A 25887-nucleotide genomic window follows, 5' to 3' on the forward strand; every position below is an offset into this window, starting at 1 on the left:
AGAGTCCTGCCGGCACCGTTCACCCCTGGTCGCTGCTGGCGGGAACTCTGCGCGAAGGGTCGGGGGGCAGCCTGTGGGGCGGGGAAAAGTGTTCCTTCACGGGGGGGGGGGGGGGGGGGGGCTCTGATGGGGTCTGGCCTGCGATCGGGGCCCACCGATCGGCGGGCCGGCCTCTCCCCCCCGGGCCTACTTTGTTGCGCGGCCAGCCCCTGAACCCCCACGCCATGTTGTGTAGGGGCCGGCGCGCTGAAGTCCCTCGCGCATGCGTGGGTTGGCGCGGCGCCCATTTGGTGCCGGGAAGGGAGACTAGAGCGGCGTGAACCGCTCCAGCGCCGTGCTGGCCCCCTGTGGGGGACAGAATCGGTCATCCCCGTGCCCGTTTTGCGCCGTCGTGAAACGTGACGGCGTTCACGATGGCACGAACACTTAGTCTCCATTTTGATGAATCACCCCCAGAATGTCCAATTCACCCAGAATGTCTTTCGGGACTTGTGGGAGGAAACCGGAGCACCCGGAGGAAATCCACACAGTTAGCTGTTATAACTCAGGGAGAAGAGATAAATCAAGATGATCTTGAATTTGACATTCCTCAAATTTGATTGGACAATGAGAATGTCCGGAGGAAAATCAGTGACCTGAAAGAACTCTTACAGTCTCAAAGAGCTATATGTGAGAAGAAACTAGGAAGCACAAAAGGTGATTACACATGGTGTAGATGTAAGAAGTTTTGTTCTAATTAAACAACATCTATATAGACTGAATCCATTAAAAGATTGGCGCAGGTTCAAAAGATTCCAGAAATGAGGGGTTTGTTGTGTGAGGAGAGATTGAACAGTTTCGGCCTATACTCTCTCGAGTTTAGAAGAATGAGGGGCGATCTAATTGAGGTATACAAGATGCTAAAAGGTATGGATAAAGTAGACATGGAGCTGATGCTTCCTCCTGTGGGGCATTCTAAAATGAGAGGTCATAATCTTAGAATAAGAGATAGCAAATTTATAACAAATTTGAGGAAATCTACTTCTCCCAAAGGATTGAGAATCTGTGGAATTCGTTACCCCAGAGAGCGGTGGATGTAGGGACAGTGAGTAAATTTAAGGAGAAGTTAGACAGATTTTTAATTGGGAATGGGGTTATGGAGAACGGGCAGGACGGTAGAGTTGAGGCCAGGATGGGATCAGCCATGATCACATTGAGGGTGTTAGGCTCGGGAGGCTAAATTGCCTACTCCTGCTCCTAGGTCATGTGTTCTAGGGAAGAGATGCTCTGGCTGATTTCGCAATCCAGCTCTTGGCCTGTAACATTATAGGTAGCAGATGAGGAACATATCAGCCATGATAGAATGGTGGAGCAGACTCGATGGGCCAAATGGCCTAATTCTGCTCCTTTATCTTAAGAATTTATGAAAAGGAGGATTGAAAGCATGCTTCAGAATTATATCATTGAAGTGAGTTCAGTGATTGGGGTTCACCTATCGTGATGGTACAAAAGCCAGATGGAATGCAACAATTGTGTGTGGACTATAGGAAAGTCAAATCAGTAACAAAGACAGATTCATATCTGATCCCATGTTTGAAAGACTGTATTGAAAAGGAGGGTCAAGTAAATTTCATTACCACAACTGACTTACTGAAAAGATACTGGCTCGTACCTTTATCAGAAAGAGCAAAGAATTGTGCAGTGTACATAGATGACCAGGTGGTGTTCAGTGAAACGTAGAAGCAGCATTTAAAAAAAAAATTACGGGATGTGGACGTTGTTGGTTAGGCCAGCATTTATTGCCCTTCCTTAGTTGCCATTCCGAAGCTGGTGGTGAGCTGCCTTCTTGAACCTCTGCAGTCCCAGAGGTGTAGGTACACTCACTGTGCTGTTAGGGAGGGAGTTCCAGGATTTTGACAGTGACCGTGACAGCGACAGTGAAGGAACGGCGATATATTTCCAAGTCAGGATGGTTAGTGACTTGGAGGGGAATCTCAAGGTGGTGGGGTTCCCAGGTTTGAAACATTTGAAGAATTGTTCGATTGACTACAAGAAACTGGCTTGGTGGTGAACTCACTGATATTGAGTTTGTGAAAGCCAAAGTCACAATCTTAGGCCATAACATTGGATATGGTCAGATGGCTCCACAGAATATGAAAATGAAAGCTCTTGGGGCGTTCCAAATACAGTCAATGAGAAGTTTTGGGATTTCTGATCATGAATGGTTTCTAAAGAAAATTTGTGCCAAATCTTAGCAGTGTGGTTGCTCCACTGACAACTTTTGAAAAAGAACCAGAAATTTCATTGGACATCAGATTATCAGGAGGCATTTGATAACCTGAAAACTGGGTTGACCATTGCATCAAGTTTGGCGATATCTAATTGCGACAAGTAATTTAAGGTGGCAATTGATGCGAGTGATGTGGGTGTTAGTGCTGTACAATACAAGCAGATGAAGACCTGTTGCTTATTTTTCCAGAAAACTAAATGTTCATCAAAAAAAGTATTCAACAATTGAAAAGGAAACGTTGCGTTTGGTATTGGCATTGCAACATTTTGACATTTATGTTGCTAATACAGACCATAATCTATTGAGGTTTCTGGAGATGTTTAAAGATCGTACAGCAAGACTGTTTAGATGGACTTTATTGCTACAACTATTTAACTTGTAAATTACACATGTAGCAGGAAGCAGATGCTTTATCATGACTTTGAGATGTGAAAAGAATGGAACGTTTAAAGTTCGCAAAGAATGGACGAAATGGACTATAATGATGTTTAAATTTACATGCATGAATATGATGAGATATGTATCTTATAGTGTAATAGTAGTGTTAACTAATCATAGAATTTACAGTGCAGAAGGAGGCAATTCGGCCCATCGAGTCTGCACTGGCTCTTTGAAAGAGCACCCTACCCAAGCCCACACCTCCACCCTATCCCCATAACCCAGTAACCCCACCCAACACTAAGGGCAATTTTGGACACCAAGGGCAATTTAGCATGGCCAATCCACCTAAGTAGTATTTAAATTTGAAAAGGGTTTTGGAAAATGAATTCATCTTGTCATATTGCTGGTTCTTTTTTTAAGGGGAGGTGTGATCAATGTAAGAAATTGTTATATTTTATATTTGTTCCAGTAATATTATTTTTAAAATCTGGGCAAGGTATGTAGACAGTAGGTCTGCTAAAGCTGTGATTAAGGGGTTGTAAAAGTGAGATCATCCTTGATTTCACAGGGGTAGTGTTCTACTGATTGATTGAGAAGCATTTATTTATTTGCAGATAGCTGGCTAATAGAATATTGTTTTCATTTGGAGGTCATCGTGGTGTACATTATTTATGCTTTGGGTACAGATGATGTAATTAAGGAGCAAAGCCAGGTCTATCTATAGTTGCAGTTTGCCATTGGAGTTTAGTCTGACAAGAAGTATCTTTCAGTTTGCACCTGAAAGGTTCTCTCACAGGTCTCTGCACAGAGAAAATCAATTAAAACCTGATTGTTAACTTTATTAATAAGTGTATTTGAATTATATTAGTTTGCTTAATGGGAATATTTAGTGACATAATTAGGAAGTATGATAGAGTTCCTTCTTTGATTTAGTTGTTGTTAATGTGGTTAATTCTGTGTTTAAATTAAAGTTTGTTTTAACATAAAAGATACCTATAGGTCAGTGTTATCACTCCTGTGGGGCAGTCACCTTTTCTCAAAGTTTTACAAATTACAAATAGTTGGGTTCTCATCTAGGATCCTAAAAGGGGATATAACACATGAGAGAAAGGATCATTTCCTGTTCAAGGATGTGAAGTATCATTAGAGTTCTACTGACATAGTTCCATAAAGTGTGAAGCAAAAGATTCAATTAATTGGTGTACGTGTTTCATTGCCATATAAGCTAAGTGGGCCGAGTGTTTTACTGGGTGGGCTGGTGTGAATGAACATAAGTACGTAGGTACGAATTAGGAACAATAGTAGACCACTTGGCCCTTCGAGCCTGCTCTGCCATTCAATATGATCATGGTTGATCTGATTGTAACTTCAACTCCACATTGCTGCCTACCCCAGATAACCGTTCACCCCTTATTAATCAAGAGTGTATCCAGCTCAGCCTTAAAAATATTCAAAGACTCTGCTTCCACTGCATTATGAGGAAGTGAGTTCCAGAGACTGCGGAGAAAAGATTTCTCCTCATCTCTGTTTTGAATGAGTGACCATTTATTTTTAAACAGTGACCCATAGTTCTAGATTCTCTGACAAGAGGAAACATCCGTTCCACATCCATCCTGTCAATGCCCCCCTGGAACTTTAAGGTTTCAACCAAGTCACCTCTTACTCTTCCAAACTCGAGTGAATACAAACCTAACCTCATCAACCTTTCCTCATAAGACTTGTCCATTCCTGATATTAGTCTAGTAAACCTCTGAATTGCTTTTAATGCATTTACATCCTTCCTTAAATAAGGAGACCAATACTGTACACAAAGCTACAGATGTGGTCTCACCAATGTCCTGTACAACTGATCCATAACCTCCCTACCTTTGTAATCAAATCTCCTCAGAATAAATAACAATCTATTAACTTTCCTAATGACTGTATCTGTATATTAGAACACAATAAGTAACACAACCTCACTTGTGCCAGACAGGTTATATGAGCTGAACACAATGAGATGTTCTTGTTGCATGCTTTCAGTCTGTAGCCTCAAGTAGCTGACTAATAAACAGGTTACATAAGCTGTTCTTAGTACAACCTTACCAGTCCAAGGTTACTTTTAGATAGGTGTACATAATAGTGATGACTATTATGATATGTTGCCAGCTGCAGCTTTTGAACTGCGGTTGGCAGCATGTTACTTAATCATTCTCTGAAATGAGCTAGCAATTCGCTCAGTTATCGAGGCGGTGGCTCAGCACCACCGTCCCAAGGGTTACTGGGGATGAGCAGTAACTGCTGGCCCTGACAGTGACATGTAATTTTCAGCCCAGGTGGTACAGTTAAAGTAGTGCACAACATCATGATAAGATCAACTTTACATTGCTACAATTCAAGTTCTTGGCAAAATTATAGCACGGCTAAGGAACCAAATAATATCATAACACCAATCTGACAAGGAGAACACATCCAAACATAGATAGTATTTGGCTGCTATCATTGCCAATAGTAATTTTACATTAGTTTATCACCAAAGTATTTGTTTGCTGCATTATTAAAATAATCTATTCTTTTTTCAAAATACTATAAAGAAAGTGCTGGATTTAATTACTTCCTACCTCTAAAGTGTGTTTAAATTGATATCTTTGTTTGCTTGTGAGGCCAAACTCCGTTTGATACCATGAAGTTCCTGTGACATCCTAAAACAAATCAAAGATGAAAGTCATGAAAATTTATCCAAGGGTTTGGAAACATAGAGGGAATTGATCATGAGGATGAATTTCAGAGTTGAAATTTTAACGCAAATTGAATTGTGTAGCATAATTCTTTTATCTCCAATTCTATGTCTGCAGACACATAATGTTTTATTTTTATAAATTTAGAGTACCCAATTCATTTTTTCCAATTAAGGGGCAATTTAGCGTGGCCAATCCACCTACCCTGCACATCTCTTGTTGTGAGGGCGAAGCCCACGCAAACATGTGGAGAATGTGCAAACTCCACACGGACAGTGACCCAGAGCCGGGTTCGAACCTGGGACTTTGGTGCCGTGAGGCAGCAGTGCGAACCATTGCGCCACCGTGCTGCCCCACATAGATAATATTGAGACATCATTCACAGACATAGTTCCAAGAGCAAAGAAATCAGGTATTCTATATATTATATCATGGTAACAAGTGGTTGTTTTATTGGACTAATGATGCAGAAGCACGAGTTAAAATCTCACAACGGTTGAGGAATTTAAGTTCAATTAAATAAATAAATCTGGAATAAAAAACTAGGATCAGTAATGGTGATCATGAAACTCTGGATTGTCATAAAAACAGTGTCCTTTCGTTGACCCGTATGTGAACCAAGACCCACAGCAATGTGGTTGATTCTAACCTTCCTTTGAAATAGCCGAGCAAGTCACTGAAGAATTCAAGAAGATGGCTCACCATCATCAACATTTTTGAAGAGCTTTTGGGATGTGCAATAAATACTGGCCTTATTAGTAACACCCACATCCCAAAAATGAAATGAATACTAAATTTAGCTTGAGAAAACTCCAATCTGCCTGACATACACTGGAAGAAATCCTAAAATGTTATTGTGAGGCCAAACTCCATTTGATACCATGAAGCTCCTGAGACATCCTAAAACAAATCAAAGATGAAAATCATAAAACTTTATCCAAGAGTTTGGAAACATTGAGGGAATTGATCATGAGGAAGAATTTCTGAGTTGACCACTGGGAGAGCGTGGCCCCAGAATTCAGCACAGCTGGCTCTATAGAGTTTGAGGCATCATCTTTAAAGGACGCCCTGATCAACATTTAAAATAAGTTCTCCCAACATCCCCGAGGACACGAAGGACCACCCTCACAAGCTTTGGGGCAACCCTTCAATCATCACAGAGGTATCAGGGTATACTCTCTGCAACTCCCCCTCCACCGCGCTGTCATCAGGTCTCTCCCCACCCAATACACACAAGGGAGCACTCCTCCCTGCAAATGGTTGTCCCCAGCCCTGCCAAGGTTCACTGCCAGGGTGCTGAGGAGGCGGGGGGGCAATACCCAGCCTCACCCTGAAGCCCCAGGGCTTCCAGACACCTCCGTACACCTGGCATGGATCTCACAACTGGTTTTGTTTCTGAAAATAAGTAGTAATTCACGCCGGCGTATTGTCATGTCGTGGGGGGGGGGGGGGGGGTTGGATCCATCTGGGCAGACGCTACGTCGTAAAGCCGTTTAAGTGCATTTAAATTTATTCAAATCAATGGAAATCAGGCATGAACCTGATCACATCACTGACGCGGGCGGTGAAGATCTCAAATTGAGATCTCGCTGGCATAATTCTCATTTTGGCCTTCTCGCAAGATTTAGTGGCCATAACAGAATTTTTGCCCTCAGCAAATGGGGCGGCTAGACCTCGCCCATTGCTGTTGCATGAACAGCTTCTTCCCGTCGATTTCCAATTTACAATATAGCTCATAAAACAGCCTATTCAAAATAATCAGCTTCCTCCTATTAATGTGCCAGGTTCCAATCATCTCTTTCCAGTTACTGGACAGAAGAGAGCTATTTAGCCCAGGAGCCTGTGGTAGTTATTTGCTCTGCTCTTTCCCATTATCCTCTACCCGGCCCTGTTTTAAACAGTTACCTACTCTACCCTTAATTGATGCAATGGCCTTTGCTTCACTTACTCTGAGTAACAAAACATATACTTTAACAACTCTCTGCATTACAAAGTTCTCTTATACTCACTTCTCACTCACTTAGTGATAATGTAGAACTTAAGGATCTTTTTCCCATCATGGTGAGCCCCTGACCACTGCAGGGCAAACACCAGCAGTGGCGGAATGGGGTCCTTAAGTGGGCATTAAATGGCAGTGGAGTGGCAAGGCTGTCCATGAGCCTTCCCAACACAAATCTGTCACAAGGGTGGGCAGAAAATTCCATGTGGTCTTTCCTGATTAATTCAATCAAAACCCTTTTGAATTTTAAATTCTTGATTAAATTTCCTCTTTGCCTACTCGTCGAGTTGAAATAATTCCAGTATCTCAAGTCTCACTTTATTACAAGACCTTCTCAACTCTGTTTCAAAGGTTTGTGTGGGAAAAACGGGTTTGAGTTCATGGGACATTGACACCAGTACTGGGGAAGTAGGGAGCTGTTCAGTTGGGATGATCTTCACCTGAATCAAGCTGGAACCAGAGTGCTGCCGAGTCGCATAACTAAAATAATAATCTTTTATTGTCACAAGTAGGCTTACATTAACACTGCAATGAAGTTACTGTGAAAAGCCCCTAGTCGCCACATTCTGGCGCCTGTTCGGGCACACAGAGGGTGAATTCAGAATTCAGAACTCTCAGCTGTTACGGGAATTGAACCCACTCTGCTGGCCTTGTTCTGTATTACAAACCAGCTGTCTAGCCCACTGAGCTAAACCAGCCCTCCTGCAGGGCTGTAGATTGGGTGGGGGGGGGTGGTCAGTGGCATGAAAAATGAAAAAATCAGAATTAAAGAAGAAAATGAGAGTGCAGGTTAATGATGAGGACTTTAAATAAGTTCCCGGGGGCGTGGTTTCAGAAGAGGTTAGTTAAGTTTCCAGAACACGTAATAGAACAGAGTATAGAAAGCGGCAGGAACCTAACTTCAGGAACAGAACAAAAAGGGACACCTATGAGAATGGGAGCAGCCAATGCAGGATTGAGGGTGTTGTACCCAAATGTGCGCAGTATACGAAACAAACTAAATGAGCTTTTTTGTAAGGGCCACGAAGAATCCAGCACGAGTTTTAAGGATACAAAGTAATAACATTTATTTACTATAACATATATACATAACAGTCATAATAGTCATTAGTCCCCAGCCAATGGTAAGTAGGCAGGTTATAACATCCCTGCCCCCCAAAGTCCAAGGAATCCACCGAAGACCCTGGCGAAGGAGGGCGTCGGACTTGTTTGGCCGCAGGCCGGACACCATTTGCACGCGGCGCTGGATCAGGCGGCGTGTAACGAGACGGAGACCGGCGCTTCCGTGATGAACGGCGCAACGGTTGTACATCCACGGCCCGTGGACCCGAGGATTCCCCCTCTGATGCATCCTGTGTCTCCATCTCGGAGTCAGAGTCTGCTGCCTCTGTCATATCAGCGTCTCTACCTCCATTCGGTCCCGTAACGACCTGCGCAGGCTTCGAGTGAGGCACCAGTGGAAGATTGTGAGGACTACCTTCCCTAGTCTCTGGTCTCTGTGGCTGTAGAAATTAGCTCCGGGGGCGGGGAATCTTTTGAGGGGATAGTCTTCTGGACCGAACGTGGTCTACATGTTTTCGCTGGAGACGACCCTGGGCTTGCACTTGGTAAGATATAGGGCCCGTTTGGTGAAAGATTACACCAGGAACCCATTGGGCACCACCAGCAAAATTCCGAACGAACACTGGGTCACCGGGCGCAAACTGCCGAAACGGCCGATGCCGAGAAAATCCCTGACCCTGCCGTTCTTGTGTGCGGCGTACTTTTGCGCCAATGTCCGGGAAAACCATACTAAGGCGGGTGCGAAGTCTCCGGCCCATTAGGAGTTCTGCGGGAGCTACCCCAGTCACTGCATGGGGGGTGGTCCTGTACGTAAACAAAAAGCGAGCCAGTCTCGTGTCCATTGATCCGGAAGACTGCTTCTTTAGGCCTCTTTTGAATGTCTGCACTGCGCGCTCTGCCAACCCATTTGAAGCCGGGTGGTAAGGGGCAGTGCGGATATGGCGGATGCCGTTCATCTTCGTGAACCTCGCAAACTCCTCACTCGTGAATGGAGTGCCGTTATCCGTGACCAGCACCTCGGGGAGGCCATGCGTACTAAACGATAAACGCATCTTTTCAATTGTTGCGCAGGACGTTGTCCCCTGCATCTTATGCACCTCTAGCCATTTGGACTGGGCGTCAATTAGTAGAAGGAACATGGATCCTTGAAAAGGGCCTGCGAAATCTGCATGCAAGCGTGCCCAAGGCCGCCCTGGCCATTCCCAGTGATGTAGGGGCGCGGCCGGCGGAAGCTTCAGATGCTCCTGGCAAATGGAGCAGTTTTGGGCCACCTTCTCAATGTCGGTGTCGAGGCCTGGCCACCAGACATAACTCTGGGCCAACATTTTCATTTTGGTCACGCCTGGATGCCCATTGTGCAAGTCTGTTAGTATCAGCTCCTGGCCTTTTTCCGGGACAATCACACGCGTCCCCCACAAGAGGATGCCGTCTTCCACGCTGAATTCTGACAGCTTGGAGGAAAATGCTCGCAACTCGCCTGGGAGCTGTCTATGCTGCCCACCATACAGGACTATGTGCCGAACCTTTGACAGGACTGGCTCCGTCTGGATCCACTCACGGATCTGTGATGCCGTGACAGGCAAGGTGTCCATAAAATTTAGGGTTGCAACCACCTCACCGGTCGTGGGGGTCGACATGGGGCCGGTCGATAAAGGCAATCGGCTCAGTGCGTCGGCATTTGCTATCTGCGTACCTGGATTGTGCTCCAGAGAATACTCGTATGCAGCAAGCAACAAAGCCCAGCGCTGGATCCGTGCACAAGCAATGGGCGGTATTGGCTTATCCTCTCTGAAAAGTCCCAGCAGGGGCTTATGATCAGTCACGATAGTGAAATGGCAGCCGTACACGTACTGGTGGAGGCGTTTCACCGCAAAAACCACTGCGAGGCCCTCCTTCTCGATCTGCGCGTACTTTTTCTCCGCTGTAGTCAATGTGCGGGAGGCGAAAGCTATCGGTCGCTCGGCCCCGTTCTCCATCTTGTGAGACAGGACGGCCCCAATACCATACGGAGATGCATCACATGTGACAAGCAAAGGCTTTCCAGGATCATAGTGGGTTAGTAACCCAGACGACGACAATTGTTGCTTTACCCGCCAGAAAGCAGTTTCTTGCGGCTGACTCCAAACCCAGGTGTGACTTTTCTTTAGCAGAAGGTGCAAAGGGGCCAGCGTAGTTGCCAGAATGGGGAGGAACTTCCCGTAATAGTTTACGAGACCGAGAAAAGAACGAAGATGCGAAGTGTCAGTCGGGGCGGGGGCATGTTGAATTGCACGCACCTTCTCTGCGACGGGGTGCAGACCTTCGCGGTTCACCCGATAACCTAGGTAGACGACTTCCTTTGTCTGAAATACGCATTTTGTGCGACATAAACGAACTCCAGCCTCCGAAAGGCATCTAAGGACAGCCTCCAGATTTTCCAAATGTTCCTGCTCCGACGTCCCTGTAATCAAAACGTCATCTAGGTAGACAGCCACACGTGGTAAACCTCTCAAAATGCCCTCCATAACACGCTGAAAATTTGCGCAGGCAGAGGATACTCCAAAGGGCAACCGTACAGGCCCCGGTGTGTATTAATCGTTACATAGGGTCGGGAGGCAGGGTCCAGCTCCAACTGCAGGTAGGCGTGACTCATATCTAATTTTGTGAACGAGAGTCCACCTGCAAGTTTCGCGTAGAGATCCTCTATGCAAGGCAATGGATATCGGTCGAGTCGGGAAACCGTATTCACTGTAAGTTTATAGTCGCCACACAAGCGAACTGTGGCATCTGGCTTCATTACAGGTACAATTGGTGCTGCCCAGTCAGCAAAACGGACGGGCCTGATAATACCCAAACTCTCCAAACGAGTGAGCTCCCCTTCTACCTTCTCGAGCAAGGCGTAAGGCACTGGGCGCGCCCGGAAATAGCGCGGCGTGGCTCCTGGTTCAACTTGGATACGGGCTACGGCCCCTTTTATTTTCCCCAAACCAGGCTGGATTACATCTGGGTATCGTCCTAGCACCTCAGTCAACCCTTCAGAAACTGTTTGGAGGAAGTGCTGCCATTGCAACCGCAAATGGCGCAACCAGTCCCGACCCAACAGGCTGGGCCCATGGCCGCGCACGACGATAAGTGGGAAACGCCCCTCCTGGCGTCCATAGACAACAGGGGTCATTGTAGTTCCTGCAATGTCCAGTGGTTCCCCAGTGTAGGTGGCCAACCTGGCCTGTGAGTCGGTTAATGTAAGGGTCTGTATACCCTGCTTGATGCGGTCGAATGTCCTCTGGGCGATCACGGAGACCGCTGCGCCAGTATCCAACTCCATCTCAAGCGGGTGGCCATTGACCTGTACTGTCACCTTAATGGGGGCCACACGGGGAGCTGCCACACAATGCAGCTGCAGGCAGTCGTCCTCTGTCTCCACGTCCTCAGGAGTAGTCGCCGCAGGTTCATCCACATGGAAGGTACGGCCTCTGGGCTGGTCCCAGTTACAGCCCCTGGGCTGGTCCCAGTTTCGGTCGGAACGACGCGCCTCTGGCGCCCCCAGGACCGCCGTCCGCGATGGTGTCGGCGCCTACAAGTCTGACACGGACATGGCTCCTCATCCATTGGCTCTGGAGAAGGCTCCCGTCGGGGAGGAATGTCCGCCGGCCACTGGCGTCGGTCTGGACGTTGCCTCGCCCAAGGTACCGCAGGAGTGCGGGGGGACGTTTTCGGACGGAAGGGGTTGCGCCCCAAGGCATGCACTTCCATTCCCTGTAGCTCCTGTACTCCTCGCTCTGCGCTCTCTCGGGACAATACTATTTGAATGGCCTGTTGAAAAGTCAATGTTGGCTCCGTTAACAACTTTCTCTGGGTGGCCGCATTGTTAATACCGCAAACCAAACGGTCGCCTAACATTTCTGACAAGGTCTCACCATAGTCACAGTACTCCGCAATCCTGCGTAGCCTGGATAGAAAATCGGCAAGGGATTCATAAGGAGCTTATTAAACCGGTAACGCTGGACTATCGTGGACGGGGTTGGGTTAAAATGTTGCCCCACTATATTCACAAGTTCATCAAACGTTTTGGTGTCCGGCGCAGCTGGGTACGTAAGGTTCCTAATCACCCCAAACGTATGCGGGCCGCAGGCGGTGAGCAATATGACCACCTGGCGCTCGTTTTCGGTGCTATTGTTTGCCCGGAAATAGTAACGCATCCGTTGTGTGTACTGGTTCCAGCTTTCCAGCGCAGCATCAAAACATCGAAACGTCCGTACAGAGGCATGGTATAATAGAAAACAACTTCCAACCTGTATCCAACAAAAATCCAGGGAGGTGGCTTCAGCAGTGTAGACAGCTATTCGCTTTAACTTTCGTCGCCAGTTTTGTAAGGGCCATGAAGAATCCAGCACGAGTTTTAAGGATACAAAGTAATAACATTTATTTACTATAACATATATACAGAACAGTAGCAGTAACTTCCCTTGCTACAGACTCCTTCCTGCTGGTTCCTGAACTGGCCAGCTTTATTTATACTAGGAGTTTACTAGTGGTTTCTCCGCCCCCCTCATTGGGGAAGCTCATACTCTCACAGGATTGTGGGATAGTCATTAGTCCCCAGCCAATGGTAAGTAGGCAGGTTATAACAAGCTTGTTGCGCACATTGAAATTGGTGGGTACGATGTTGTGGGCATCACAGAGATGTGACTGCAAAGGGATCAGGACTGGGCTCTAAATATGCAAGTATATGTGTCCTACCAAAAGGACAGGCAGATGGACAGAGGGGGCGGGGTTGCATTGTTCGTAAAAAATGAACTTAAATTGATAGCAAAAAGCGATATAGGGTTGGTAGGTGTAGAATCTGTGTGGGTAGAGTTGAAGAATTCATAAGGAAAAAAACGAATGAGAATTATGTACCTAGCAATAGTCAGGATGTGGGGCAGAAAATAAATCAGGAGATAGAAAAGGCATATAAGAAAGGCAATATTACAATAATCATGGGGGATTTTAATATGCAAGTGGACTGGGAAAATCAGGTTGGTAGAGATCCCAAGAAAAGGAATTTGTGAAATGTCTACGAGATGGTTTTTTGGAACAGCTTGTGAGGGGCCCAGTAGGGAACAAGCAATTCTGGGTTTGGTGATGTGTAATGAGGCAGACTATATTAGGGAAATGAAATGAAATGAAAATCGCTTATTGTCACAAAGTAGGCTTTAAATGAAGTTACTGTGAAAAGCCCCTGGTCGCCACATTCCGGCGCCTGTTCAGGGAGGCTGGTACGGGAATTGAACCGTGCTGCTGGTCTGCCTTGGTCTGCTTTCAAAGCCAGCGATTTAGCACTGTGCTAAACCAGCCCTTAGGGAGCAGTGACCACAATATGACAGAATTTACCCTGAAGTTTGAGAAGGAGAAGCTGGATGTAACAGTATTACAATTGAATAAAGGCAACTACAAAGACATGAGGGAGGAGCTGGTCAAAGTTGATTGGAAGGGGAGCCTTGCAGGAAAGGCAGTTGAATGAACAGCAATGGCACGAGTTTTGGGAGGTTATTCGGAAAGCCCAACGAGGAAGAAATATGCTAAGAGGAGGACAAAGCAAATATGGCTGACAAGAGAAGTCCCGGACAGCATGAAAGCAAAAGAAAAAGCCTACATTGTGCGAGGATTAGTGGGAAGCCAGAGGATTGGGAAGCCTTTAAAAGCAAGCAGAGGACAACTAAAAAAACAATGGGAGGGGGGGGGGGGGGGGGGGGGGGGGAGAGATGAAATATGAGTGTAAGTTAGCTAGTAATATAAAAGAAGATTCTAAGAGATTTTTTCGATATGTGAAAGGTAGGAGAGGCAAGAATGGACATTGGGCCACTGGAAAATGAGGCTGGAGAAATAGTAGCAGGGAGCAAAGAAATGGCAACAGAGCAAATTAAATTTAGACAAGGGAGTGAGTATTTTGTGGTGTCTCGGCCGGGGGTGGGGGCAGGGGTGAGGGGCTGCCATTCCGTAAACCAGGACTCACTTTAGATGCCTGGGGTGCAGGTTGCTTGGGATTGCGGGGGGGGGGGGGGGCTCTGTAGGTACAACATCTCTAGTTTGGTGTGGAGAGTGAAAGCTGATCTGGCAAGGTGGGATGGTCTCCCTCTGTCACTGGCGGGTCGGGAACAGGTGGTTAAAACAGGTCGTTGCCGCAATTTCTGTTTATTTTCCAATGCCTGCCGATTTTCCTGCCAAAGGTATTTTTTAAAGAGATTGAAGGAATGATGACCTTGTTCATATTTCATATGGGAAGTGAAGGTGGCCAGAGTTAGAAAGGTGCTGCTACAGAGGGGATGGCAGGCAGGGGGTTTGGGTCTTCCAAACTGTGGTGAACCACTGTAATAGGAGATGTAAGGTAGGACCTGCACTACAGGTTCGCCGGTAGCTCCTGCCGGCTGGCTCTGCCCACGGAGGACTGTATAAATATGCATGACTTCCAGCGCCCTGCCATTTCGCCAGCTGCAGCAGGAGGTCACGCATCTGACTGTAATAAAGCCACATTTGTACCCAACTTTAGTCTTTGTGCAATTGATCGTGCATCACGAACTTGATGTATCATTACTGAGCGGCGAATGTGGAGAAGGTGCGGAGCTGGGTTAGAGGGGTTGATTCCCAGTGGGTCAGAATGGAGGAGAGTTTGTGCAGGGGTTCCGGATTGAAGGCGCTAGCGATAGCGCCGCTCCCGATGAGCCCGGGAAAATACTCAGGGAGACCGGTAATAATAGCTTCATTGAGAATTTGGAGGCAGTTTCGCCAACACTTCGGGTTGGGGGCAGGGTCAAAAGAAATGCCGATTCGGGGGAACCACAGATTTGAGCTAGGGAAGTGGGACAGAAATTTCTGGAAATGGGAGGAGAAGGGGATTAAGACACGAAAAGATTTGTTTCTTGGGGGTCGGTTTGCAGGATTGAAGGAGCTGGGAGTGAAGTATGGGCTGGAGCAGGGGGCAATGTTTAAATACATACAGGTTCGAGGGTTGGCCAGGAAAGAGATACAGAGCTTCTTGGTGGAGCCGTCCTCCACAATACTGGAGCAGGTGCTGACGACAGGAGGACTGGAGATGTGGGTATTGTCGGCGGTTTACGGGCTCTTTTGGAAGACGAGAAGGCACCACTAGAAGGGATCAAAGCAAAGTGGGAGGAAGAGTTGGGAGAGGGTATGGAGGAGGGGTTCTGGTGTGAGGTGCACCGGAGAGTTAACGCCTCCACCAGGTGCGCGAGGTTGGGCTGATACAGCTGAAGGTGGTATATAGAGCACACCTCACAAGGGCGAGGGCTCTTTGAGAGGGTAGAAGATGTGTGTGAACGTTGCGGTGGGGGGGGGGGGGGGCCACAAATCACTCATAGATGATTGGTCCTGTCCAAAGCTGGAGGATTACTGGAAGGAGGTTTTTAGGGTAATCTCTAAAGTGGTGCACGTGAAACTGAACCTGGGCCCTCGGGGGGGCCATATTCGGGGTGTCGGACCAGCTGGGGTTGGAAACGGGTGCAGAGGCAGATGTTGTAGCCTTCGCCTCCTTGATCGCCCGAAGGTGGATCCTGTTGGGATGGAGAGCAACCTCTCCATCCTGTGCCCTGGCGTGGCAGGGGGACATGTTGGAATTCTTCACTCCTGAGAAGATTAAGTTTGAATGGAGGGGAAGGCTCTATGGAAAGATGTGCTTGCCTCGGAGAGGGTTCAGAGGAGGTTCACAAGAATCATCCCCGGAATGAAGGACTGGTCATATGAGGAGTGGTTGAAGACTCTGGGTCAGTACTCAATGGAGTTTAGAAGGATGAGGGGGATCTCATTGAAACTTACAGAATACTGAGAATCCTAGATAGAATGAATGTGCACAGAATGTATCCATTAGTAGGAGAAACTAGAACCCGAGGGCACATCCAGACTGAAGGGACAATCCTTTAAAACAGAGATGAGGTGTTTCTTCAGTCAGAGGGAGGTGTATCTGCAGAACCCGTTGCCGCAGAAGGCTGTGGAGGCCAAGTCACTCAGTATCTTTAAGACAGAGATAGATGGGTTCTTGATTAATAAGGGAACCAGGGGTTATGAAGAGAAGGCAGGAGAATAGGAATGAGAAACATATCAGCCATGATTGAATCGTGGAGCAGACTCGATGGGCCGACTGGCCTGATTCTGCTCCTATGTCTTATGGTATCAATTTTGAATATATATGGTGTGCTTTATCTAGGTAAGCAGGTAGTTATGGGAGAATTAATCTCGGAGGATTGAATGGTGGCAATTTTATAAGGGAAGGAGACAGTGCAAAAGGCAAGGACAGACATATGGGGTGTTTAGACATACCCCAGTGAGTCATTTATGATACAAGAGCTGAAATTATAAGCGTAAGAAGTTTGGTTAGGATCCAAAAATGTAATAGGAATCAATCCTGCAATTTACACTTGTCCAATGATTGCAGTCCTAGCCACCATACACCTAAATGAAATTATACCAGATCACCACTCGGCTGTAGGGGATTTAGGAGTGAAATTAGTGTTAATCATCTAGTCGCAGTTTTTGGGTGGAGGGAGGAGGAGCAGTCAATTTCATGAGAAAAAACTATATCCCTAATAAACAGTGGCTTTATAAAGTTTTTTAGAAAAATGTTCAATTCATATCTTTTAACATATCTATGACTTGACTTTTATATCTGCTGTTATCGTTATCTATATGTTATTTATTGGGAACTGTAGCATGTCACCAATGTGCCAGATGCTTGAACTAATGATCTGGAAACATGGGTTCAAATTGGCAGAAGAGGAATATAAATGAAGTTAATAAATACATCAGAAATAAGAAGCTAGTGTCAGTAATGGTGACCACGGGAGGGGGGGTGAGGGGTGGGGGGGGTGGGGGGGGAGAGAGAACTGGTCTTCAACCTGCACCATCCTGTCCAATTATACACCCCTCCCCCTCGTTAAATTAAATTCCACCCAAATCTGGGGCATCATTCTCCGACCCCCCAGCGGGTCGGAGAATGGCCGTTGGCCGCCGTGAATCCCGCCCCCGCCGGTTGCCAAAGTCTCCGAAGGGAGAAAAGTCGGCGGGGCGTTAATGGCGCCGCAGATGTCGGAGAATGGCACGGGTGTGCGCAAGGCAGACGATTTTGGGCCTGCCGATATTCTCCCGTCCGGATGGGCCGAAGTCCCGTCGACGTGATGACGGGTCATGTCGACGTAAATCAAACCTCCTTTTAATCGGCGTCAACCTGTGCTCCAGGTTCACGCCGACCAGCGTGGAGGTGAGTGACGGCCTGGGGGGTTGGCCGCTGGGCAGGCGATGGCGTGGCCGCAGTCTAAATGTGTGGGGAGAGGTGTGTCTAGGGTTGTGTGTGTGCGGTGGGGGGGGTGGTTAGAGTGGGCTGGGCTCCGGGGGAGTGCCGGGAGGGGGGTCAGTGCCGGGGAGGAGGATGGGGGGTCCGTGCCGGGGAGGAGGATGGGGTCCGTGCCGGAGAGGAGGATGGGGTCCGTACCGGGGAGGAGGATGGGGGGGTCCGTGCCGGGGAGGGGGATGGGGGGGTCCGTGCCGGGGAGGAGGATGGGGGGCCCGTGCTGGGGAGGGGGATGGGTCCGTGCCAGAGAGGAGGATGGGGGGTCCGTGCCGGGGAGGGGCATGGGGGTGGTCCGTGCCGGGGAGGAGGATGGGGGCCCGTGCCGGGGAGGAGGATTGGGGCCCGTGCCGGGGAGGAGGTTGGGGTCCGTGCCAGGGAGGAGGATGGGGGGCCCGTGTCGGGGAGGAGGTTGGGGTCCGTGCCAGTGAGGAGGATGGGGGGCCCCTGCCGGGGAGGAGGTTGGGGTCCGTGCCAGGGAGGAGGATGGGTCCGTGCCGGGGAGGAGGATGGGGGGCCCGTGCTGGGGAGGAGGTTGGAGTCCATGCCGGGGAGGAGGATGGGGGGCCCGTGCCGGGGAGGAGGTTGGGGTCTGTGCCGGGAGGAGGATGGGGGGTCCGGGCCGGGGAGGGGGATGGGGGGCCGTTCCGGTGTGGAGGATGGGGTCCGTGCCGGGGAGGAGGATGGGGGGTCCGTGCCGGGGAGGAGGATGGGGGCCCGTGCCGGGGAGGAGGATGGAGGGGGGGGGAGCCATGCCAGGGAGGAGGATGGGGGGTCCGTGCCGGGGAGGAGGATGGGGTCCGTGCCGGGGAGGAGGTTGGGGTCCGTGCCGGGGAGGAGGATGGGGGACCCGTGCCGGGGAGGAGGTTGGGGTCCGTGCCGGGGAGGAGGTTGGGGTCCGTGCCGGGGAGGAGGTTGGGGTCCGTGCCGGGGAGGAGGATGGGTGGTCCGTGCCGGGGAGGAGGAAGGGGGGCCCCGTGCCGGGGAGGAGGTTGGGGTCCGTGCCGGGGAGGAGGTTGGGGGGCCCGTGCTGGGGAGGGGGATTGGGGGTGGGGGGGGCGGTCCGTGCCGGGGAGGAAGATGGGGGGGTCCGTGCCGAGGAGGAGGATGGGGGGTCCGTGCCGGGGAGGAGGATGGGGGGCCAGTGCCGGGGAGGAGGATGGGGGGCCCGTGCCGGGGAGGAGGTTGGGGTCCGTGCCGGGGAGGAGGATGGGGGGCCCGTGCTGGGGAGGGGGTTTGGGGGGTGTCCGTGCCGGGGAGGAGGATGGAGGGCCCGTGCCGGGGAGGAGGATGGGGGGCCTGTGCCGGGGAGGAGGTTGGGGTCCGTGCCGGGGAGGAGGATGGGGAGCCCGTGCCGGGGAGGAGGTTGGGGTCCGTTCCGGGAGGAGGATGGGGGGTCCGTGCTGGGGAGGAGGATGGGGGGCCCGTGCCGGGGAGGAGGATGGGGGGCCCGTGCCGGGGAGGAGAATGGGGGGCCCGTGCCGGGGAGGAGGATGGGGAGCCCGTGCCGGGGTGGAGGTTGGGGTCTGTGCCGGGAGGAGGATGGGGGGTCCGGGCTGGGGAGGGGAATGGGAGGCCCCGTGCCGGGGAGGAGGTCGGGGTCCGTGCCGGGGAGGAGGTTGGGGGGCCCGTGCTGGGGAGGGGGATTGGGGGTGGGGGGGGGTGGTCCGTGCCGGGGAGGAAGATGGGGGGGTCCGTGCCGAGGAGGAGGATGGGGGGTCCGTGCCGGGGAGGAGGATGGGGGGCCAGTGCCGGGGAGGAGGATGGGGGGCCCGTGCCGGGGAGGAGGTTGGGGTCCGTGCCGGGGAGGAGGATGGGGGCCCCGTGCTGTGGAGGGGGTTTGGGGGGTGTCCGTGCCGGGGAGGAGGATGGAGGGCCCGTGCCGGGGAGGAGGATGGGGGGCCTGTGCCGGGGAGGAGGTTGGGGTCCGTGCCGGGGAGGAGGATGGGGAGCCCGTGCCGGGGAGGAGGTTGGGGTCCGTTCCGGGAGGAGGATGGGGGGTCCGTGCCGGGGAGGAGGATGGGGGGCCCGTGCCGGGGAGGAGGATGGGGGGCCCGTGCCGGGGAGGAGGATGGGGGGCCCGTGCCGGGGAGGAGGATGGGGGGCCCGTGCCGGGGAGGAGGATGGGGAGCCCGTGCCGGGGAGGAGGATGGGGAGCCCGTGCCGGGGTGGAGGTTGGGGTCTGTGCCGGGAGGAGGATGGGGGGTCCGGGCTGGGGAGGGGAATGGGGGGTCCGTTCCGGTGTGGAGGATGGGGTCCGTGCCGGGGAGGAGGATGGGGGGTCCGTGCCGGGGAGGAGGATGGGGGGCCCATGCCGGGGAGGAGGATGGGGGGGGGGGGGCATGCCGGGGAGGAGGATGGGGGGTCCGTGCCGGGGAGGAGGATGGGGTCCGTGCTGGGGAGGAGGTTGGGGTCCGTGCCGGGGAGGAGGATGGGGGGCCCGTGCCGGGGAGGAGGTTGGGGTCCGTGCCGGGGAGGAGGTTGGGTCCGTGCCGGGGAGGAGGATGGGGGGTCCGTGCCGGGGAGGAGGATGGGGGGCCCGTGCTGGGAGGGGGATTGGGGGTGGGGGGGGCGGCGGTCCGTGCCGGGGAGGAGGATGGGGTGCCCGTGCCGGGGAGGAGGATGGGGGGCCCGTGCTGGGGAGGAGGTTGGGGTCCGTGCCGGGGAGGAGGATGGGGAGCCCGTGCCGGGGAGGAGGTTGGGGTCTGTGCCGGGGAGGAGGATGGGGGGTCCGTGCCGGGGAGGGGGATGGGGGGTCCGTGCCGGGGAGGAGGATGGGGGGCCAGTGCCGGGGAGGAGGATGGGGGGCCCGTGCCGGGGAGGAGGATGGGGGGCCCGTGCCGGGGAGGAGGATGGGGGACCCGTGCCGGGGAGGAGGATGGGGGGCCCGTGCCGGGGAGGAGGATGGGGGGCCCGTGCTGAGGAGGGGGTTTGGGGGTGGGGGGGGGGGGTCCGTGCCGGGGAGGAGGATGGGGGGCCCGTGCCGGGGAGGAGGATGGGGGGCCCGTGCCGGGGAGGAGGATGGGGTCCGTGCCGGGGAGGAGGATGGGGGGCCCGTGCCGGGGAGGAGGTTGGGGTCCGTTCCGGGGAGGAGGATGGGTTCCGTGCCGGGGAGGAGGATGGGGGGTCCATGCCGGGGAGGAGGATGGGGGACCCGTGCCGGGGAGGAGGATAGGGGACCCGTGCCGGGGAGGAGGATGGGGGACCCGTGCCGGGGAGGGGGTTGGGGTCCGTGCCGGGGAGGAGGATGGGGGGCCCGTGCCGGGGGAGGAGGTTGGGGTCCGTGCCGGGGAGGAGGATGGGGGGTCCGTGCCGGCAGGGAGGATGGGGGGCCCCTGCCGGGGAGGAGGTTGGGGTCCGTGCCGGGGAGGAGGATGGGGGGCCCGTGCCGGGGAGGAGGTTGGGGTCCATGCCGAGGAGGAGGATGGGGGGCCCGTGCCGGGGAGGAGGTTGGGGTCCGTGCCGGGGAGGAGGATGCGGTCTGTGCCGGGGAGGAGGATGGGGTGTCCGTGCCGGGGAGGAGGATGGGGTGTCCGTTCCAGGGAGATGGATGGGGTCCGTGCCGGGGAGGAGGATGTGGGGTCCGTGCCGGGGAAGAGGATGGTGGGCCCGTGCCGGGGAGGGGGATGGGGGGGGGCGTGCCGGGGAGGAGGATGGGGGGTCCGTGCCGGGGAGGAGGATGGGGTCCGTGCCGGGGAGGAGGTTGGTGTCCGTGCCAGGGAGGAGGATGGCGGGCCCGTGCCGGGGAGGAGGTTGGGATCCGTGCCGGGGAGGAGGTTGGGTCCGTGCCGGGGAGGAGGATGGGGGGTCCGTGCCGGGGAGGAGGATGGGGGGCCCGTGCTGGGAGGGGGATTGGGGGTGGGGGGGGCGGCGGTCCGTGCCGGGGAGGAGGATGGGGTGCCCGTGCCGGGGAGGAGGATGGGGGGCCCGTGCTGGGGAGGAGGTTGGGGTCCGTGCCGGGGAGGAGGATGGGGAGCCCGTGCCGGGGAGGAGGTTGGGGTCTGTGCCGGGGAGGAGGATGGGGGGTCCGTGCCGGGGAGGGGGATGGGGGGTCCGTGCCGGGGAGGAGGATGGGGGGCCAGTGCCGGGGAGGAGGATGGGGGGCCCGTGCCGGGGAGGAGGATGGGGGGCCCGTGCCGGGGAGGAGGATGGGGGGCCCGTGCCGGGGAGGAGGATGGGGGGCCCGTGCCGGGGAGGAGGATGGGGGGGCCCGTGCTGAGGAGGGGGTTTGGGGGTGGGGGGGGGGGTCCGTGCCGGGGAGGAGGATGGGGGGCCCGTGCCGGGGAGGAGGATGGGGGGCCCGTGCCGGGGAGGAGGATGGGGTCCGTGCCGGGGAGGAGGATGGGGGGCCCGTGCCGGGGAGGAGGTTGGGGTCCGTTCCGGGGAGGAGGATGGGTTCCGTGCCGGGGAGGAGGATGGGGGGTCCATGCCGGGGAGGAGGATGGGGGACCCGTGCCGGGGAGGAGGATAGGGGACCCGTGCCGGGGAGGAGGATGGGGGACCCGTGCCGGGGAGGGGGTTGGGGTCCGTGCCGGGGAGGAGGATGGGGGGCCCGTGCCGGGGAGGAGGTTGGGGTCCGTGCCGGGGAGGAGGATGGGGGGTCCGTGCCGGCAGGGAGGATGGGGGGCCCCTGCCGGGGAGGAGGTTGGGGTCCGTGCCGGGGAGGAGGATGGGGGGGCCCGTGCCGGGGAGGAGGTTGGGGTCCATGCCGAGGAGGAGGATGGGGGGCCCGTGCCGGGGAGGAGGTTGGGGTCCGTGCCGGGGAGGAGGATGCGGTCTGTGCCGGGGAGGAGGATGGGGTGTCCGTGCCGGGGAGGAGGATGGGGTGTCCGTTCCAGGGAGATGGATGGGGTCCGTGCCGGGGAGGAGGATGTGGGGTCCGTGCCGGGGAAGAGGATGGTGGGCCCGTGCCGGGGAGGGGGATGGGGGGGGGGCGTGCCGGGGAGGAGGATGGGGGGTCCGTGCCGGGGAGGAGGATGGGGTCCGTGCCGGGGAGGAGGTTGGTGTCCGTGCCAGGGAGGAGGTTGGGGTCCGTGCCGGGGAGGAGGATGGGGGGTCCGAGCCGGGGAGGAGGTTGGGGTCCGTGCCGGGGAGGAGGATGGGGGGTCCGAGCCGGGGAGGAGGTTGGGGTCCGTGCCGGGGAGGAGGATGGGGGCCCCGTGCGTGCCGGGGAGGAGGATGGGGGGCCTGTGCCGGGGAGGAGGTTGGGGTCCGTGCCGGGGAGGAGGTTGGGGGGGTCCATGCTGGGGAGGGGGATGGGGGGTCCGTGCCGGGGAGGGGGATGGGGGGTCCGTGCCGGGGAGGGGGATGGGGGGGGGGTCCGTGCCGGGGAGGAGGATGGGGGGCCCGTGCCAGGGAGGGGGATGCGAGGGCAAGTGAGTTGGTCCACCTGGCCAGATGCCAGCCTCCAACAGTTGGACCCATGCGGTCCATGCCACCTGGCTGGGGGGGAGGGGGGGATTTGGGCAATGATGACATGTCGTCGTGCCCCCCCCCCCCCCCGCCCCCCCACCAGGCCGTCATGTTTTCCGATCATCCAGCGATGTTGGCCGCCGTGGCGGCAGCCTCAATGTCTATGTTGCCCTGGATGAGGAGGAGGAGGAGTGTGCCAGCGAGGCGGCGCAGGCTGCCGCAGAGAGGCAGGCGGCAGCCGCCCAGGCTGGAGGGACACCTGACCGACAGGATGAGGAGGGGGAGGAGGACTTTGCGGCCCCACGGCAACGGAGGCACCCGAGGGCGCCCCGTGTGTACCGGCCCCGGCAGTCATACCAGGACCTCACAGACCGGGAATGCAGGAGGAGACTCCTGATGAGGCGGGAAACCGTGGCACACATCTGCCACCTGCTAGCACACCTGTCACCGCGTGGCACTGGCGGGGGACAACCTCTCCCCGTGTCCGTCAAGGTTACGGTGGCCCTGAACATTTATGCAACGGGGTCATTCCAGGCACCGAGTGGAGACATGTCCGGCATATTGCAGACATCGGTGCATCCGGGCAGTGACAGACGCCCTATATGCCATGGCGCACCGCTACATCCGCTTCCCTGTGGACCGGGCCAGCCAAGATGCCCGGACCGTGGGCTTCTCTGCTGTGGCCGGGTTCCCCATGGTCCAGGGCGCGATTGATGGGATGCACATCGCCGTGCGGCCACCTGCAGATAACAGGGCCGTGTTCACCAATAGGAAGGGGACCTATTCGATGAACATACAGGTGGTCTGCGACCACCGCATGATGATCCTGCACGTCTGCGCCCGTTACCCAGGCAGTGTACACGACTCATACGTGTTGTCGCAGTCATCCATCCCCGGCATGTACGAGGGACGCCATCCCGGCTGAGGGGCTGGTTGCTGGGCGACAGGGGCTACCCATTGCGATCGTGGCTGATGACGCCTATATGGAGGCCACGCAATGAGGCGGAGAACCGCTACAATGATGCCCATGTAGCGACAAGGGGAGTGATAGAGAGGTGCTTTGGCGTGCTGAAGATGCGTTTCAGGTGCCTGGGCCTCTCTGGGGGCGCCCTCCAGTATCGGTCAGATAGGGCCGGCCGCATCATTGTGGTGTGCTGCGTCCTGCACAACATAGCCCAGCAGAGGGCGATGTGCCGCAGGCAGAGGAGGGCGGAGTGGAGGAGCAGCAGGAAGAGGCGCAGTCCTCCCCAGATGAGGGGGATGGGGGCAATGGTCAGGGCAGACGGGCTAGACACAGGCGGGTGGCTGTCCACCGTTACCGGCTGGCCCAGCGGGCATGGGACAGGCTGATAGCCGCCCGCTTCACTGACTAGTTGGGCATGGGAATCGGGTAGTATGGCCACAGACCGCACACCATGGCAACAGCCGACCACCCACACCCCCCACCCATCCAGCACCCTCACCCCCCTCCCCAACCCCACCCACCCCACCCGCATGCACCCCCCCCCCCCCCATTGCTGATCCACCTGCGGCACAATGGCCGGGCTCACACAGTTGCGGGTGGACGCGTGTCTATTGCAGGCCATGGAGGATGATGACAACCTACCCTGCGATGAGCTCCTGGCTCAACATCGTTGGACTATGTCTGACCCATGGCCACAGTACCACCATCCACCCGGACCATCCCTGCATGCGGCTATGACACTGCAGCGCACGGTCCCGTCCTCTGCCCGGGGGGATGTTGATGGCGGCCCAGGGGGAAGGGGCAGACTCACCTGGGGCTGAGGTAAGACCACCCCTCACACACACACTTGCGCTCAACGTACATGACACCCCCGCACGCTTTGGACAGAGCACAAAGGCAGCTTCTGTAGGTGTAACATTGACTTTAATAACCAAAGGAGTTCATGCACGTGCCCTAGCCCCTAAAACTCATCTGTGCCCTGCACCCGTGCCAACTTACTCAGTGTCTAATTGTTTGGCCTTACGGGCCCTTTGACTACGTCTACGTGGTTCCCCAGACGGTACAGCAGAACTGGAGGTGGACTCCTGTGATTCCTGCCCTCTGATACTGGATCCCTTTGGCTGCCGTTTCCTGGGGCGTCCTGGCCTAGATGGGCCAGGCTGCGGCCCGGGCGACTGGGATGGCGAGCTGCCAGCCTGTCCTGCCCGTTGCCCACCCGTTGCACCTGGGACGGAAGTGGGGGAGTCCGAGGTGTCGCGGTGTTCCGGGACCTCCCCTACAGGGGGACCCGGGACGGACCACACCACCTCCTCCTCCCTCGGGGTGCCCAATGGCCCCCAGGCCTCTACATTGGTGGGGGATGCCATCCGACGCCCCCCCGACATCTGGCGCTGACAGTCCTGGAGGCCCGTGCTGGTATCGACAGGGGTCTGCAGGTTTGCAGCCATGGAGCCCAGGGGATTGGCAAACCCGGTCTGTGACTGTGCGACGCCGGCTCGCACATGGCCAATGGCGACGATGCCCTCAGCGATGGCCTGCTGAGACTGGGCTATGGCCTGCAGAGACTGGGCTATGGCGTTGAGCGCCTCTGCCATCTGGCGCTGGCACTGGCTCATGGCCTCCTGTGAGAGGGCAGCCATGTCCTGGGCCACAGACGCCGCCTGCACGGAAAGCCCCAGGCCTCGCAAACCGTTCCCCATGTCTGACACGGTCGCACCCATTGCCTCCACCGCGGACGCCACCCGTGCGGTGTCGGCCTGGGTGGCA

General features: G+C 54.8%; 1 protein-coding gene across 4 annotated transcripts in view; it reads right to left on the reverse strand.

Moving 5' to 3' along the window:
* Positions 1 to 25887, reverse strand: part of LOC140421878 (uncharacterized) — a 276272-nt gene that overhangs the window by 203050 nt on the left and 47335 nt on the right. For 3 of the 4 annotated variants that reach the window (XR_011947154.1, XM_072506852.1, XM_072506859.1), the window contains one exon: positions 5251 to 5331. The exons of the other annotated variant lie outside the window; for it this stretch is intronic. Coding sequence is in view for 2 of the 3 variants with exons in the window: in XM_072506852.1 (XP_072362953.1) it covers positions 5251 to 5331 (81 nt within the window). In the remaining variant the exon portion in view is untranslated. The remainder of the gene's footprint in view (positions 1 to 5250; positions 5332 to 25887) is intronic. 4 annotated transcript variants of the gene reach the window in all.

Source organism: Scyliorhinus torazame, chromosome 1, assembly GCF_047496885.1.
Source record: "Scyliorhinus torazame isolate Kashiwa2021f chromosome 1, sScyTor2.1, whole genome shotgun sequence".
Taxonomy (NCBI): domain Eukaryota; kingdom Metazoa; phylum Chordata; class Chondrichthyes; order Carcharhiniformes; family Scyliorhinidae; genus Scyliorhinus; species Scyliorhinus torazame.